At 52.0% G+C, this 15,908-nt stretch overlaps 8 protein-coding genes across 8 annotated transcripts; 5 read left to right on the forward strand and 3 right to left on the reverse strand.

Moving 5' to 3' along the window:
• The first annotated feature begins 94 nt into the window (after positions 1–94).
• Positions 95–1,973, forward strand: AUEXF2481DRAFT_38281 (uncharacterized protein). Its single transcript, XM_013489937.1, has one exon. The coding sequence runs from the start codon at positions 439–441 to the stop codon at positions 1,960–1,962; it is 1,524 nt and encodes a 507-aa protein (XP_013345391.1). The 5' UTR covers positions 95–438; the 3' UTR covers positions 1,963–1,973.
• A 126-nt stretch (positions 1,974–2,099) lies between these two features.
• Positions 2,100–2,868, forward strand: AUEXF2481DRAFT_615917 (uncharacterized protein). The gene has a single exon (XM_013490113.1). It carries the CDS (start codon positions 2,238–2,240, stop codon positions 2,724–2,726), a length of 489 nt encoding a protein of 162 aa, XP_013345567.1. The 5' UTR covers positions 2,100–2,237; the 3' UTR covers positions 2,727–2,868.
• Positions 2,869–3,010: 142 nt separating this feature from the next.
• On the forward strand, positions 3,011–4,371 carry AUEXF2481DRAFT_3565 (uncharacterized protein; the record flags this gene model as incomplete). The annotated part of the gene is made up of 2 exons (XM_013489780.1): positions 3,011–4,091; positions 4,169–4,371. 2 exons carry the CDS (start codon positions 3,011–3,013, stop codon positions 4,369–4,371), a joined length of 1,284 nt encoding a protein of 427 aa, XP_013345234.1.
• A 24-nt stretch (positions 4,372–4,395) lies between these two features.
• On the reverse strand, positions 4,396–5,869 carry AUEXF2481DRAFT_28003 (uncharacterized protein; the record flags this gene model as incomplete). The annotated part of the gene is made up of 2 exons (XM_013489865.1): positions 4,396–5,473; positions 5,526–5,869. The coding sequence occupies 2 exons, from the start codon at positions 5,867–5,869 to the stop codon at positions 4,396–4,398; spliced, it is 1,422 nt and encodes a 473-aa protein (XP_013345319.1).
• A 185-nt stretch (positions 5,870–6,054) lies between these two features.
• Positions 6,055–9,319, reverse strand: AUEXF2481DRAFT_38283 (glycosyltransferase family 39 protein). Its single transcript, XM_013489938.1, has 3 exons — positions 8,796–9,319; positions 6,699–8,736; positions 6,055–6,645 (listed from the first exon to the last, which is right to left on the reverse strand). The coding sequence occupies exons 1-3, from the start codon at positions 9,008–9,010 to the stop codon at positions 6,160–6,162; spliced, it is 2,739 nt and encodes a 912-aa protein (XP_013345392.1). The 5' UTR covers positions 9,011–9,319; the 3' UTR covers positions 6,055–6,159.
• Positions 9,320–9,616: 297 nt separating this feature from the next.
• Positions 9,617–11,256, forward strand: AUEXF2481DRAFT_3568 (uncharacterized protein; the record flags this gene model as incomplete). Its single annotated transcript, XM_013489781.1, has 3 exons — positions 9,617–10,847; positions 10,897–11,171; positions 11,221–11,256. 3 exons carry the CDS (start codon positions 9,617–9,619, stop codon positions 11,254–11,256), a joined length of 1,542 nt encoding a protein of 513 aa, XP_013345235.1.
• A 303-nt stretch (positions 11,257–11,559) lies between these two features.
• Positions 11,560–13,969, forward strand: AUEXF2481DRAFT_38286 (uncharacterized protein). Its single transcript, XM_013489939.1, has 2 exons — positions 11,560–11,630; positions 11,833–13,969. The coding sequence occupies exons 1-2, from the start codon at positions 11,589–11,591 to the stop codon at positions 13,798–13,800; spliced, it is 2,010 nt and encodes a 669-aa protein (XP_013345393.1). The 5' UTR covers positions 11,560–11,588; the 3' UTR covers positions 13,801–13,969.
• On the reverse strand, positions 13,924–15,516 carry AUEXF2481DRAFT_63918 (uncharacterized protein; the record flags this gene model as incomplete). Its single annotated transcript, XM_013490024.1, has 1 exon — positions 13,924–15,516. One exon carries the CDS (start codon positions 15,514–15,516, stop codon positions 13,924–13,926), a length of 1,593 nt encoding a protein of 530 aa, XP_013345478.1.
• Positions 15,517–15,908: the final 392 nt, after the last annotated feature.

Here is a 15,908-nt window from a genome sequence, read left to right on the forward strand (position 1 = left end):
ATTATCGAAGGCCACAAAGTGACTGTCAAGGGACACGTAGCTGATCTGACGGAAGCGCGCGCGATCTCTGCTCACCACATCCCGGACTAAAGTGTAAAAAAGCACAGTCATGGCTCCTGTACGTGCCTTCCCTTCTCTTGTCGTCCCATTCTTTGCCTTATTCTTCCCGGGTTCGGCGCATTTTGCCTAACCTTTCCTTTCGTTTCACTTTCACTTTCACTTCCAACTACATCCTATCTGCCATGCTTTCTCAATTACCCTCTGTCCCGATTGCATTGCCCGAGTACACACCCATCCAAAAGAATATGAATCTGTTTTCCGAAACCATTGATTACGAGGTTCTCGAAGCCGCATGCATCTTGGTCAACATCAGTCAAAGCATTCACTTGGAAGCGGCGCACAACCAGCCAATTGGTCCCAATTCCCATACTGACATAGATGGCCCAACAGTTCCGCGCTGGAGGCCGCAGCAACCGTTCTGGTCGCTCCCAAGCAGATCATGATGTTTTTGAAGGATTACCTGTCCGCCAATGGCATCACTCGGAAACCATAGTGGGCTTACCACCACCGGCCGAGGTTGCTCAAGGTGGTGATAACGCATGGCCTGAACTTCCTATGCCCCGCGATTCGTCACAGCTAGCTCCTTGGACACAGCAATTACTGCGTGAGGCCAGGAGACCAAGGCTCGCCAAGAGACCTCAGGAACCGACAGAAGACGACAAGCAGGAGGAAGAGGAAGAGGGCGAAGCCGTCCAAACTGGATGGCAGTCGAAGAAATGGAGTCAAGTACCATCTCAACTCGAGAAACCGGAGCGCGAGTTTCTTGCCAAGCGTCGCAAGGGCCTGCCCAGTTTGCACACTCAGATAGCACTCCAAGCTGCAAACGCTGCGGCATCATCAGCACCTACCAGGAAAACCAAAGTCATGAAGTCTGACGCAGACGGCAACACCACTGTTTATGAGGTTCTGGTTGCCGAGGGTCAGACTATCGAGGGCGAAGTCACGGAAGATGCTATCATGGCCGACGCGGCACCGGTGCAAGCGGCCCCTGGCACCGTTATCGAAGGCGTTGGTATCGCCAATGCGGAAGGTGTCATCGTTGCGACCGACCTACTCCAGCAGCAGCAGCCGATGAGACGTAAACCTATTCCCCCTCGCAGAATCAGAAAGGGCGGACCTGGTCGTGGCAAGAAGAAGGTCATGTTCAATCCTAACGACGGCCACAATGCTGCAGCATCTTCAACTCCTGGAGGCATTAGTGTTGCCACACCTTCGACTTTGAACGCAAACGCAGACGACTCAGCAATGGACATTGATTCGAATCCGAAACCAGACGCCAACGATGAAGGAGATGATGAAGATGGTGAAGACGGCGAAGAAGGCGACGAAGACGACGACCGTGAGGATGATGACCGCGGCGAGGACCACGAGGACGGTGAACTCAGTGAAGGAGAAGAGCCCCACGCAGAAGAGGACGAACTCGCTTCGAAACCAGAAACCATGGAATCCACACGCACAGAGCCTCAGGCAGAGGAGCAACTACCACCAAAATCAAAAGATGCTACTGCGCCACTCGCAGAAGAGCTACAAAACACTACGCCTCCAGTCATGGAAGAAATAGCTGCACCGGTTGTGGAGGAGACAGAGCACACAACGCTAGTTCCGATCGCCACAGAAATATCGGAAAATTTCGTGGAGCAAGCTGAGACCCAAGAGCCTGCAATCGCCATTGAGGAACCTGCAATCGCCATTGAGGAACCTGCAATAGCCATTGAGGAACCTGGATTCGCCACTGAGGAGCCTTCGATCGCCATAAATGAAGCCACAGAACCGCCGATTGTGTCAATTACAGAAGAGGTCGTTGTGCCGGAACTACCGCAGCAGAACGAGCCAGAGAGAGAGCCTTCTGAGAAGGACATGATTATGGAAGACGCGCCCAACCAAGAAACCGAAGAATCATAGCGACCTTCAGCAAGGAGAGCCGAACGGCGTTTGTAATTATGTATGATTAATCTGTGCTGAACCGTGTCACTTTCACTCTCCTCTATGATGCTACAGGTGACATTGAGCTGTAGGAAGGCACAGTCGGTTTTCAAACCACCTCATGATAGCTCTCAACCAGACCTGCGCCAAGGCAACCTTCGCGTTCGACTCATCGTCCGTATCGCTTCAAACTTATATCTGTGTCGATAAGACGTCCATCACCGCTACAATCTTATCTCCATCCAGAAAATGTAATGGGCAACATGGACGTCTCATCAAATTCGTCAGACCACGTACTTCTGCCTCAACACAGCAAGCAGCACTTCCAGTTCTTGGACCTACATGGAGAAATCCAAAATATGATCTATGAACACAGCTTTGAGAAAGTACGGTTGAATGACTTCATGGACATAGACTGCGACTTCTGTTTGGATCCTGCAGACCTTGGAATATCTGGCATCGGTGCGGCGCCAGTGGTGTCTTACTCAGCTTGCATCTGTAAGCAGAGGCATCAGAAAAGAGACCATCTCCCTCTTCTACGCGACGAGCGACTTCGACTGGCACTGGGATCCAGAGCACGTATACTCGAGATCGTGTCTACGGCATATCGTGATATCGTGATATCGTTCCACATGGACGATTCAGCTGCTCGCCATCTGTTTGTTCTAGCAGGATCTTTGGGACCTGTTATACTCGAGAATGAAATGGATGACACAGTGCTGGTAGTATCAGCTGGCAATTGATGTGAATCTTCAATCTGGTTCAGAGGTTGTAGTGATGAGATTTTTGACAACAAGTCCAACGTATAAGAACTCACAAATCGTTGCAGATTAGTCATCCTGAACTTATTGAGTCCATAGGCCAGGTTCCTTCCTGTTCAAGGCAATCGGCAGATCGACAGTTACGGCCAAAGTCGGCCGGCGGCCAGCCATCTGCGGGGTATGTATATAATCGCCATAGTCACCTCGACAGCAAGATCGCAGCTTCCCACAACTCAGCATTACACACTTGGACAATTCAATTGATCATGGCAAAAGACAATCCCATTAGCAAGGTAGTCGCCTCCCACCGACCGGACTTGGACACCAAGTATGTCCCCATCTACAAACACTTCCACGCCAACCCAGAGCTCTCCCACCAAGAAAAGGAAACCGCAGCAAAGATTGCCGAACACCTCAAACAAACCTGTCCTGATGTTACTCTGCACACCAGCATTGGCGGACACGGCTTAGCAGGAGTCCTAAAGAATGGGTCTGGCCCCACCGTTCTCCTCCGCGCCGACATTGACGGTCTCCCCGTGCTCGAAAAGACTGGTTTAGAATGGGCAAGCACCAAGAAAATGATTGATCTCGAAGGCGTTGAGAAACCTACTATGCATGCTTGTGGTCATGATATCCATATAACTTCTTTGCTCGCTGCTGCAGAGCTCCTCTACAAGAGCCAAGACACTTGGTCGGGAACTCTAATCTTTTGTTTCCAGCCCGCAGAGGAAAAGGGGCAAGGTGCACAGGCTATGGTGGATGATGGACTTTATGATAAAGTGCCTATTCCTGATGTCGTGTTGGGAGGGCATGTTATGCCTATGAGAGCTGGCACACTGGGCACAAAGAGAGGGTTAATGGCTAGTTCGGCAGACTCGCTTAAGGTTACTTTGCATGGAAAGGGTGGTCATGCTAGTCAGCCGCATAGACTTGTTGATCCAGTGGTCATGGCTGCGAGTACGGTGATGAGGTTGCAGACGATTGTTGCCAGAGAGGTGGATCCGGCTGATACTGCTGTCGTCACTTGTGCTTGCATTATTGCTGGAGATGCGGAAAACGTGGTCGCCGATAACGCGATACTGAAACTTGATCTTAGAGCCGTCAACGCAGAGACGAGAGCGAAGGTCTTGAGCAGTGTCAAGAGGATCGTCACTGCAGAGTCCATGGCCAGTGGCGCCGTCCAGGATCCTACTTTCGAAACGACGCGAAACTTCCCGCTTACGATCAATGACGACGAGGTCACACAGCGTTTGGAAGAGAGCTTCACTGAGCATTTTAAAACGGAAGAGAAGGGATACACGGCTTCTGCAACTAAGCTTGGTGGTAGCGAAGACTTTGGTATATTGGGTGAGTCCTTTGATATACTTCCTCCTCCGAAGCACTGATATGTATACTCTGTCGCGTGAGCTGACCTGATGATACAGCGACCGCGATCAGCAAGCCTTCAAGCTTCTGGACTTATGGCGGCACCGATCCAGAGACCTGGGACAAGGTCGCAGCAGAAGGGCGTCCAGGAGATGTGCCTATCAACCATAGCGCATATTTTGCCCCTGTTATCATGCCGACGCTGCAAGTGGCAGTCGATGCATATGCTGTTGGAGCACTGACATGGTTGTTGAAGAAATGATGAGTTTGTAGAACTAAAAGAGCTTCAATCGGTAGGATGGTCCCATGCCAAGCGGCCAACGAGAAGATCTTTCTGACCGTAGAACTCGCTGGCTACTGTGACAAGCATGTCAATAGTCACACATGTGTTAGTGTCAGGGAACTCTTCTTGTTCCTGCTTTTCCTCTTGAACTTCAGCTTCGGTCTGTAGCTGGCGCTTCTTAGCAGCAATGGCATCCAAGAGTTGGTCTTCAGAGTAGTCCAAGTCCATAGCCGCATCGCCATTCTCATCCCGAGCTGAAGTAATCTCTTCTTGAATCCGAGCTTGCACAGCGGGTTCCACTGGCTTGACCTGTGGCACATCGATTTGAGTGGTATCGGCTTGATCTCCGTCGACAACTTCGCCTTCTTCTTGCTGGGCAGCATTGTCCTCTGGATAGTGGTCGAGGTGTTCGTAATCAGGATCATTCGACCTACCGTGCTTGGCTTTGTGATGCATCATACGTACCCAGATGGCCATCTTTGCCAAATCTCGAACTACGCTGACTTCTCTGGTCTGCAACAAACCGACATCGTCCAGTTTGGCCAGTAAAGACCAGGCCCACAGACCGATGTTTGGCGGAATGTTTGTTTTGCGACAATTCTCTATTTGACCTTCGACAAGCTTCAGTAGGCGAAGGATAGACGGGGAGTCAAGTGAGGCGAGTTGGGCAGGGAGAGGAGTGGTGTGTAGAAGATGGTGCTTCCACTCCTTGTCAGCCATCCTGTTGCCAAAAGGAAGAGAGATTGGGTGCTGGTCGTCTAGACTTTGAACAGCGTGGATAGACGGCGAAGCTCGCAGGTTGTGACGAAGCCTTTCGAAACGAGCTTTGATGGCATCGTAGAAGGCGTCCTGAGCTTTCATGCCTGGCTGGACGGGACCAATGACAGGAGCGGCAAGGGACGGGGCCACATAAGCGCCATCTTCGTACCAGCCCTCTTCGTGTTCGCCTTCCGACTCTTCCTCGTAGTAGCCACCGTAGTCGTCGACATGCTCTTCGTAATCGTCATCATCGCAGTCGACAGGCTGAGGCGGTTTGGGAGGTGGTGCGCTGACGATGTGTGGGATACCGCGTGCTTCAGATCTTGGAGAGTATCAGTAAGGGTTGGATTGTAGAAAGAGCAGAAGAGACATACCTGACCATGCGGAGGTAATCTAGACCATCGTTGGCAGGGCCATAGAACGGCTCCTTGTCGCGCGGGTCCAGACCAGGGAAGGCGCCTACTTGGCCATAGGTGACGTCTGTTTGTGGGCGCTCTCTTTCCTTGAGGGCCTCTTTGGACACAACTGCATGTCTCTGATCGGGTGCCTGGTCGGCCTCGTCGTCGTTGTCGGAGTCGCTGCCATACGAGACTTTCTGTCGTGGGATGGGGGGCGCTGCCTCTCCTTCGATATCATCGTAAGAGACAACCTGGCGTCTCTCACTCGGTGCCGGTCTCCTTGGTTGGGGCGCGTTGTTCTTTCTCTTCTTTTTGGCCATCTTGGTTGGTGTTCTGGGGGATGCGAGTTTCCAATTATTTCTCGGCCACCTTCTCCACAAAGTCGTCATCATCACATGCCATTTCATTCTTACAGAGGGAAACACCGACCGTCAATACCAACCATCCTACAATCTCAGCACATTGAGGGCACTCACGGAATACAACAGCAAATCTTCACAAAAGAGACTGGATATCGCTAGTATTCCTAAAGCTGCTACCACTTGTAATTTTCTAGTATGATTGCGTTGCCTGATGTTTTCCCGACATTTCCTACGACTGGACTTCGCCATTACAGCTCGTCTCTGCCTGTAGCTGTGCCAGCATCGCTCTCTGGCTCTGCAAATACTGTGCTTGCCTCGACACTCTTCTCCTTCTCGATGTCGTCGTTGACATTAACGCTGGCAGGCTGGTCGTTCGCAGCTTCCTGGGCGACTCCACCAGTTTCTTGGTTGGAGCCTTCAGCAATTGTTCCTGCGAAGCTCTCCTCTTCTGCGGGTGCGCGACCGTCGTGAATTTCGTTGCCGTTGGCATCTACCAGTCTGGTACGCGTCTCGTAGCGTGTAGAGAACGAGACTTTGCCCTCGAGCTCCTTGACCTGTTCTTCGTTCAGAAGGTTGCCGGCCTCGTCACGGTATTCAATCTTCTCTTCGCCGTCTACGCGGTTGGTTACCTGCGCCTCGGGCACCTCTTCGTGGGAGAACTGTACAGCGGGAGATGCTGCCGCTGTTGACTGTGCGGCTTGGATCGATCTGTCGTACGTCTTGTACTCCGAGTACTACATTACAAATTAGCATTTTGTATCGCGCTTCGAGTCTCCAGATTACTTACGCTGTCGTAGAAGTTGTTGCAGTCCCAATCCCAGGTGTCGAACAACTTGGCCTTGCTGCAGTCTGCCTTGGTCCAGGCATTTCCGTATGCGACGGGAGAGTACATGTAGAAGATGCTGATGCTGAGCGCCAGGAAGATGGCTGCACCAGCGGTTCCAATGACAGGACGTTGACGAAGACCAAGAGCAGAAACGCGTGCAGTAATGAAGTCGTAAGTCTGAGAGAGGGCGATGATTGCGAAGTAAAGAGCAGGGAAGTAGTGGTGCAGGAAGAGTTGTCTCTGCATGAGGAAGAAAGGAAGCCAGTGGAGAGCCCAGCCCAGAACGCTGGTGCCGACCTCGTAGTCGAAGCGCTTGAAGGGCACGTTGTTGTAGTCCTTGAATCCACGCTGCCATCTCAAGACAGCCAGTGCCTTGAATGCCAGGTACACAACAACCGAGACGGTCGAAGTCCACCAAATGAGAGGGTTACCGATCAGGTAGATTTGACGGTGGTCCTTGCCCCAGAAGTTGATACCACGGCGTAGGATGGGCCACGACTGTGGGCGAGAGTCCCAGGCGTGAGACTCGACGAGTCCAGCATTGGTGGTCCACATGACCTTCTGAAGTTCCCAGAACTTGCCGAAAAAACCTGGGTTGCGGTAATTGACCTTCTCTGCGTCTTCCTTGAGTTGAGGGTGCTCGTTGCTTTCGATGTACCAGATGCTGTTGGGCAAAGTACCGCCCTTGGCGCAGGTAACCTCTTGCTGCTCGAAACCCCAATCGGGAAGCTTGACCTTGTGCGAGAACAACACACAGCCAGTCATGATGTGGACGAGCTTGAACTTGGTCTCGATGGTACGGACACGGCTCTTGGCGGCTTCGCCATCTGACAAGTGCTTGACGATCTCAACCTTGAAAAGATCGTTGGCATCGCCCTCGAATCCTTCGTAGCCGTATGCAGAAACCTCGTTTTGCCAATCGGCGTCTGTGACTGGGGGACGGTGGTCGTGAGAGTGGACGCGGCGGTCAGTGATGACGTGGTAGAGCTTGAGGACAGCGCCATCCTCGATCAGAGTAGGCTCGATGTTGTCCCATGCAAAGGGAGTGAGGATATCGTTGCCATCAAAGTCGACGGGCTGAGTCTGGTTCTCAAGGAGCCAAACATTGTTCTCGTCCTTGTGGGGGTAGAGAGTGATTTGCTGCTGCTTGCTTCCAGTGGGGTACATGTGGGTGTGCGAGTGCAGGTAGCCTCCCTGAGTGTTGTGGTGACGGATTGAGACACGGCTGCCGAAGGCGACATCAGCTGGGACATCCTGCATACCCTTGCTGTTGAGGGTGGACTGGAACTCGGATGACATGAAACCGTCGCCATCACCAGGGTTGACGAGACAGAGGAAGTGGATGGCGAACATGCTCATGTAGAATGAAACAGGGATGACGACCAGGCAGAAGAAACGGGCGAAGAAGTGCTTGAACCACAGACGAGGAGTGATTGTCTTGGTATCGCCCAGGAGGACCCAGAGTTGGAGGAGGGTCAAACTGCCGATCCAGGCGATGGTGAAAAGGCCGACCCACTTGACACTGACGGTAGCTCCAAGAGCAACACCGCTGAAAGCCAGCCAAAACCACCAAGTAGGGGTGAAAGCCTTCGAAGGGCCCTGCTCGTGCTGGTTGGTGAAAGAGGTCCAGCCGAGCACGGTCAAAGCGGTGAAGATGACCAAGGGAGAGTCGAGCAGGATCAGTCTAGACTGCGTGACTAGACCGTTCTCGAAGAGGATCAAGCCGGCGCCCATGGCGGCAGTTGTGGTTTTGCATCCTGAAGCCTTGAGGGTCAAGAACATGATGGGGATTGTAAGGACACCCATGAGGGCAGGGAGAAGGCGCATGGAAACGTATGGGACGGCGGGCTCGATGTAGTCCTTGCCGATGTCTTTGAAGTCGAACTCGCCGTCGAAGCCGGCCAGGTAGCCAGCGAGGGTGATGAGGAGCTTGGCCAATGGAGGGTGGACATCCATGAAGAACTTGCCCTTGATGTACTTGGAAGCGAAGCCACCGAAGCTAGCAGAGGATGATCAGCTTACTGTTGCAGCAAGGGAAACATGTTTGGATTGACATACTGGACCTCATCGAAGACGACACTGGTGGGCTGAGAAATGCGGAACAAGCGAACGAAGAGGGCGACAACAGTGAGGGCACTGCAGGTCAACCAATCTTCGGACTTGAGCGTCGTGACATCGTAGTTGTCAACACCCTCAGAGGCGAAGGACTTTGGCTTGGAGACAGCCTTTGTGTTTGGCTGGCGAGCAGGAGATTTGGCGGCTCGATTGGCCATGGTGGATGGTTGAAAGGACAAAAGGTTGTATTAGAAGTGGATAATTGCGGAAGGTCTTCGCAGCTTCCAAAGGCGTCGCGGGGAAGTCGATAGTTAGACTTCTTGCTCCATACAAACGCTGGGAAGGCGCGATTGAAGAGGTGGAAGAAATGCAAATAGAAGGGAAAGATGCAAGGAAAGAAGAAGCAAGATCAAGGAAAGGGGTGAGAACTGGGGATTGAGCTGAGGATTCGATTCAAGGGGGATCGAAAACCAGTGTAACTAGCTGACGGTTGTCGCGACTGGGGCCACGTACAGCTCCGCCAGGCGCCCTGACGAAAATAGGAGCATCCATTCGGGAAGCTCTGCCTAGCTCCTGATCTGATAAGATATGGGGAGATCCGCTGGCAAAATGATCGTAGAGGTCATAGCGTTCGTCCTCGTGTCCGCCTGCTTGTCGCATGAGAATTGGAGATTATTGAACATATCAACTTGACTGGACAACGCGACTCGTACTCTTTGTGTTTAGTTCGGCATACAAGAGAACTCACACGTTTACCGGCGACTCTACGCGATCAACTTATAGAGACTCGCAAATACGCCAGACGTGTCGAGCTCATCCACAAAATGGCACCCGCGCCGCTGCTGGAGCGAAACGATACTCCAGACAACACCGATTTCAAGCCTCCGCCAGGTGTCATTCTACCGCCAAAGGAATTCCGGACTCTTCTAGAGAAGACTGCCGGCTACATTGTTCGTAATGGTCCAGCTTTCGAAGCACGTATCCGCGACAGCGCCGAAAACAACCCGAAACTTCAATTCGTCCTCCCCGATAATCCATACCATCCTTTCTACCTGTGGCGACTAGAAGAGATCAAGGATGGTAGAGGCACAGATATTGCCGCTGGCCGTGAAGGAGATGTTGCTGCTCCCAAGAAGAAGCAAGGCCCTGCACCCCCACCAGACTTCCACTTCTCGGCGCGCATGCCCAACATCAGCTCTGTCGATCTCGAAGTCATCAAGCTGACCGCTATGTTTGTCGCAAAGAATGGCCGCTCATGGATGACCACTCTGTCACAGCGCGAGGCCAGAAATCCCCAGTTCGATTTCCTTCGGCCACAGCACAGTTTCCATCAGTTCTTTTCGCGTCTAGTGGACCAATATACCGAGATTCTGAACACACAGGGACAACAGCAGCAGGAAGTCATTGCAGAGCTTGAGAAGAACGTCGACAACAAGTATCGTGTCCTCGAGAGTGCAAAGAAGCGTGCCGAGTGGGTCAAGTTCCAGGAAGCACAAAAGGTCAAGAAGGAGGAGGAGCACGAGGCGGAGAAACTCGCATACGCTCAGATTGATTGGCACGACTTTGTGGTCGTGGAGACGATCCTGTTCACCGAAGCAGACGATCAAACAGAACTGCCTCCACCCACATCGTTGAACGACATTCAGTCAGCATCGCTCGAGCAAAAGGCACAGATGAGCATGGCCCCCTCGGGCATGCGTATCGAAGAAGCCATGCCGGGTCAAGAAGCCTACTACCAGCCACCACCTTCTCAGATGCCTGCACCCAGCTCATACTCACCCGCTCCTCCCGCTTTCTCTCCCGCCCAGCAGAACGGATTCGCACCACCACCTCGTACAGCACAAGAGCAAGAAGAAGATGCTCGTATCGCCGAGAGAGCTGCCGAACGCCAACGTGCCGAACAGGCTCAAGCTGCTGCTAGAGGTCAAGGTCCTATGCGCATCCGCAATGACTACGTTCCTCGTGCCCAAGCTCGCAGACAGAATGCCGCCACTGCACTTTGCCCCAACTGCAAACAACAGATTCCGTTCAATGAACTTGAGCAGCACATGAAGAGTAAGTTTCGTAGCCTCTCTTTTTCACGACTCGATGCTGACCTGTATAGTTGAAATGCTTGACCCGAGATGGCGTGAGCAGTCTCGCATTGCTGCTCAGCGCTCAAGTACTACCAACCTGTCTACTGCTGATGTCGCCAACAACCTCAAGCGTCTAGCCTCACAGCGAAGCGATGTCTTTGACCCTGTCACTGGCCAGGCTGTCAGCGATGAGGAAGCTCAGAGACGTAAACGAATCGAACTCAGCAGCTATGACGGCGTGAATTCGTCTCAATCTACTGCGCCTGGTGCTTCGGGGAATCAGTCTACCGATGTACAGGAGCAGGTATGTATACATGGTCCAATTCGAGCTGCTCAAGCTGACCATATCGCAGATTCGCCAATTGCATCAAAAATATGGCCACCAATGATCCCCCTTCGCAATGCGTCTGGCCACGCCGTCCCTTAATAGCTATACGCTCAGCTTAACGAAACAACCATAGTGCTGTCGAGATTCATAAAGTAGTCTCATGCAGTGTATCAATAGCAGTGAGTGAAAGCAGACCGTATGGTGAAGCTGGGGGCAAGAAGACATGCTTAGATACTTAGGATCGCTTGTGGCGTTCTTTCCCTTTAGAGGACATCGACTTCACAAGTTTGTCCTCAAACGCTCCACCAGAAGGCATGTGCTTCCACATGGTACAATGAAAAGAGTCATTAACCCCCGTATTATCAAACACTTTCTCACCGCGCCTGAGACCACATGATAGCGCCGCGACACTCAACCAGCATCACTCCAGAGAAGGTTCGTCTTATTGGCATGCGCTCTTTGTTATTTTCATGCCCTCTATTTAAAAACATTGTTGTCTTGCGTATTCTGTAACGTGCCCAATACCGAGAAGTTTTACAGCCTCCAACACAAAGTTTCGCTCGACTTCTTTCTGCTACACACCCCATCGATTTCCGAGACAACAACAACTACAAAAGTAACCATGGGTCGAGAACAGAAGCGCGGATTCGTAGATTGGATGCACAACACCAACCCCAAGGCACAGAACACGCAAGACCACGCGCTGCAGGAAGCGTCGCAAGAAACCGCACCACGCACATTCTATCCGAACACAACCTCTTTAAGTGTTTACTCTCCAATTCCATCGACGCATCAACACGCTCAACCACCACCCCCTGGTTCACAAGCTTTTGTGGCTAGCCAAGTTTCGTATAAGAGAATCATGGTTTTTAGCCCAAACGGAAGCATTTCTTGCAATGGAGTCTCGGCGCCGCGACTAGGAAGGCCAATATCACAGATCACACACGAGCCGATACCACAGCAACAACAACGTCAACAGCTGGCTTCTAGCCTGACGCCACAAGGTTCTCGGTTTGCTCCTCAGTTCGCTGCCAAGTTGCGCAGTATCTCTGGGCTGACTCAGCAGCATCAGCTTCTTGAACCTATCCAACAGCATCAACAAAGTCAGCAGTACCAAGATTCGCAGCAGTATCAGCAGTATCAGCAGTATTCGTCAAATCAATACCATCAACCTCATCAGCAGCAACACCAACCACCTCGGCAATACCAGCATCGTCAGCCAGGCCAACCTGACCTGGACCACCTTCTTCGCTCGCGTGCCACTTCATCCCAACAAAGCTTTCCTCAAATCAACTCGGTACAAGGCCACGCCGGCCGCAGTCCATCTAGCGAAGCTCGCTATCAACCTTACCCGGCGTCCCGAGCTGGTAGTTCCCAAGGCTCGTTGCTGTTCAATCCACAGAACAAACCGCAAGCTGGGCTACAACATGATAGGGCGGCTTCGTATCCTCGCCCTCATGTCTCTGCACGGAGCGGCCCCGCTGCTACGCCTTGCGCTTTGCAATCCGCGGTTCCAACAAGCTTACCTACTTCTCAAAACCTGCTACAGTCTCAGGTCGGTCACGGTTCATTCCAACCGCAACACCATGTTGTATCGCAGCCTTTACCATCCTGTGGTCTCAAACCGTTCCCGCATTCGCATACATCCGTGCAGGCTCATGTTCGTCACACATCGCAAGAAGTCTCGCCTACTAGCTCGGACACACTGCCCCGGAGTTCGCCATCGTCGCTCCAGGGCCCGGCTCCACCCAATAGTGCAGCACAGCATCAGCCGAATGACGCGCTGCACGCAACAGTGTTTAAATCACAGGCTGTATTGCCTACCGTGACCCAAGCTTCCCTGCCTTCTGCTACCCATGCCCAATTGGCTCATGTGTCAGGTCCATCACCTGCTCAAGTGCCGCCACGCCCCTCATCACATGGCGTGTGGCTTCCAGAGCTACACTTAGTCATATATGCGGCCCTTCCTCTTCAGGCAGCTGATTGTAGTGAAGTCAATCATGACAAGCAGAGAGCGCTTCATGAGAGAGTGCGACGACGTCCCGTAGAGAGGCTGCGTCCGCATGAGTTCTTGGATCACCTTACCATGGATCACAATATATCATACAGACCCAGGATTGCGAAAGTATACGACATTCTCTTCATGCAAGCGCTGCTCTTCCACAAAGACCTTGTCCTGCTCGTCAGTCAAAGAGAGCTGAAGACTCCACGTTGGGAGCCGCCACAAAGCGTCTGGCATGGATACGATGTGTCGACGCTTCCCTCCAAAGTGCCAATCTGGTACCACGTCAGAAAAGCTATCAACCAAGTTACTGATTTCCAACCAAGCGAGGTTGCGCCTTGCGCTGGCTGTGAGCGACACGATTCACCGGTCGATATCGTAAAGACGAACGGCAAGTTGACTCATGGATGGGCTGTCGCTTACGCTTTCGACGTCAAGCCTGAATGTATCAGGAGTACGCTGCTCGTTCACCGTACTGACCTCGTCATCGGGTTCTTCAAGGAACATCAGGTGGAGCATCTCAATATGGATCCTGTTTGGAAGTCCAAATTGCTTGAGGTTTTCAAGTCGAGACGCGAGATTGGCAAGTCCGTCTACAAGTAAGACTCATTCGAGATCAACGAGGTTCATGGGAAGATTTGACGGCTCATTGAGTCGGCGTCCGAATTGTTTTGAGATCAAATGGCGTGTGCGAATTAAGATACCCTGGCTCCTTTTCCTTGCTTTCTAGGATTTTTCAGACTCTACAATGCTAGTTTCCTCGGTATTGCTTTTCTTTTTCTGTTCTTCTTTTTGCTTCTTTGCACGTCGCCAATTTACCCCTGACTTCATCGTGAGCAACAATGCTGGTGAGTACGCTATTAACAACAGTGCTAGTAGTGTGTAAGCCCACCCGTTCCCCATTGCTTTGGTCATGGGAATGATGGCTGCTGATGTTGCTGCTCCCATCTCGCAACGGACAATGTTGTTGGCTGCGGATGCGGTCGCTGGACGTCCTGGGTATACATCAAGCATGACAATGTTCAAGATTTGGAATGCTGCTGTGAGTGCGTATCCCATGACAAAGAGCAGTATGATTGGTCCGGCTAGAGAGACGTGCTTGTCCATCACCCAGCCGTAACCCAAGACGCAGAGTGCACCGATGTAAAATAGGGGGAGAGCAATTTCCAATCGTGCCTTCTCCAAGGGAAACTCTGTCAAGTCCTGCTGCTTATTCTTGACGAACGGGAAACCGTTGAGTTTCGCATGTCTACGGTAGTTCCAATCGACAGCTTTGCCGGTTGTAAATGCTGAGACGATACCTCCGACTCCGAAGGGAATGAACATCAAAGCGACTTGCATGTCATCGAAGCCATAGACACTCCTGAATGCCGTAGATGCGCCCGTGCTGACAGCATAGAAGCAAGAGAGAGTCAATCCAGAAGCGATCAAAATCAGGGCCGATTCCAGATCGGCGAGAACGACGAGTGTAGTCAATGGGTTTGGGAACGTTAGTCGGTAGTTCTTGCGCAGTTCTTCCTGTTTTGCCTCATGTACTTTTAGTCCAGCTTCCTCCCGGTTGGCATGTCTGATCTTGTCCGTCAGATTCCAGTTGAGCTTAGGAGCCGGTATAGAGCCATCGCCGACCACATTTCTGCAGGTCTCCGGGAAGAATAGGAATAGCGGGATGAAGAAAACTCCACCAAAGGCCAATAAGAACCAGAATATGCCATGCCAGTTCCAGTATTGACTGAGTAGTCCTCCTAGAATCGGAGAGAGAGTCGGTCCTAAGATCGAGCTTACGGAGGCAAAGGCGACATAACTACCACGTTCGGCAGATGTGACTATGTCGCCCACGACTCCATTAGCTAATGCGATAGTACCACTGCTACCACCGCTTTGTAAGCAGCGAAGGACCAGTAGCGCCGCAAAGTTGTTTTGGAGAGCAAGGCCAAGGTTTGCAACCAGATAGATGACGAAGCAAGCGATGTAGGCTGGTCTTCTGCCAGCTCCATCACTGAAGCCCGCCGTCAACATGGGAGCCAATCCTTGTACAATCATGTAAGTCGTGACTGTAAGATTCACTTTGGTGGCTGTAATGCCCAGATCGTCTGCGATGGTGTTCAGTGCAGGATAGTAGATCGATCCGCTTAGTGGTGAGAAGAATCCGGCCAAGGATGCCGTGAGGACGATGAACTTCTTCTGAGTCGGGGTGAAGACGGAGTAGACATCGCCATCGTCTGTTGGTTGTTCGATTGTTGAGACGAGATTCTGGTCTGTCTTTTCATGGGATGATGTGGGTACGATTGGAGCGGTGTCCGGGTCTGATGAGACTTTCATGTCATCTTCAAGGGCAGCTCTGTCACTCTGGTCTTGTGATGTGGTCATGTTGGGTGACCGATGGGGTTTGCACTGATCATTGGATAGGGCTGTGGTACGGCTGAGGAGAAGGAGCGTTACAGGTCGCAGTAGGAGAATACCGCAGATGTGCTATAAGGGAGTGTCGCGGGCAAGGCAAAAGAAAAGAAGCAATAGTCTGAGCCGTTTACAGAGTCCAGAGTCGCAACGGGAACAACACACGCGAGCAAGATCGACCGCCTAAAAGCAGCCCGGCAACATTCTTAGATCCCGATAGGGCAGGCGCTCAAGCACCGTGATCTAGTACATGTGCAGTCCCGCTTAATCGCTTAATTGTCCTGATGTTGTTATCGCTGGTAAGAGGCGTCAGAGGA

This window comes from Aureobasidium subglaciale, assembly GCF_000721755.1.
Source record: "Aureobasidium subglaciale EXF-2481 unplaced genomic scaffold scaffold_6, whole genome shotgun sequence".
Classification (NCBI taxonomy): domain Eukaryota; kingdom Fungi; phylum Ascomycota; class Dothideomycetes; order Dothideales; family Saccotheciaceae; genus Aureobasidium; species Aureobasidium subglaciale.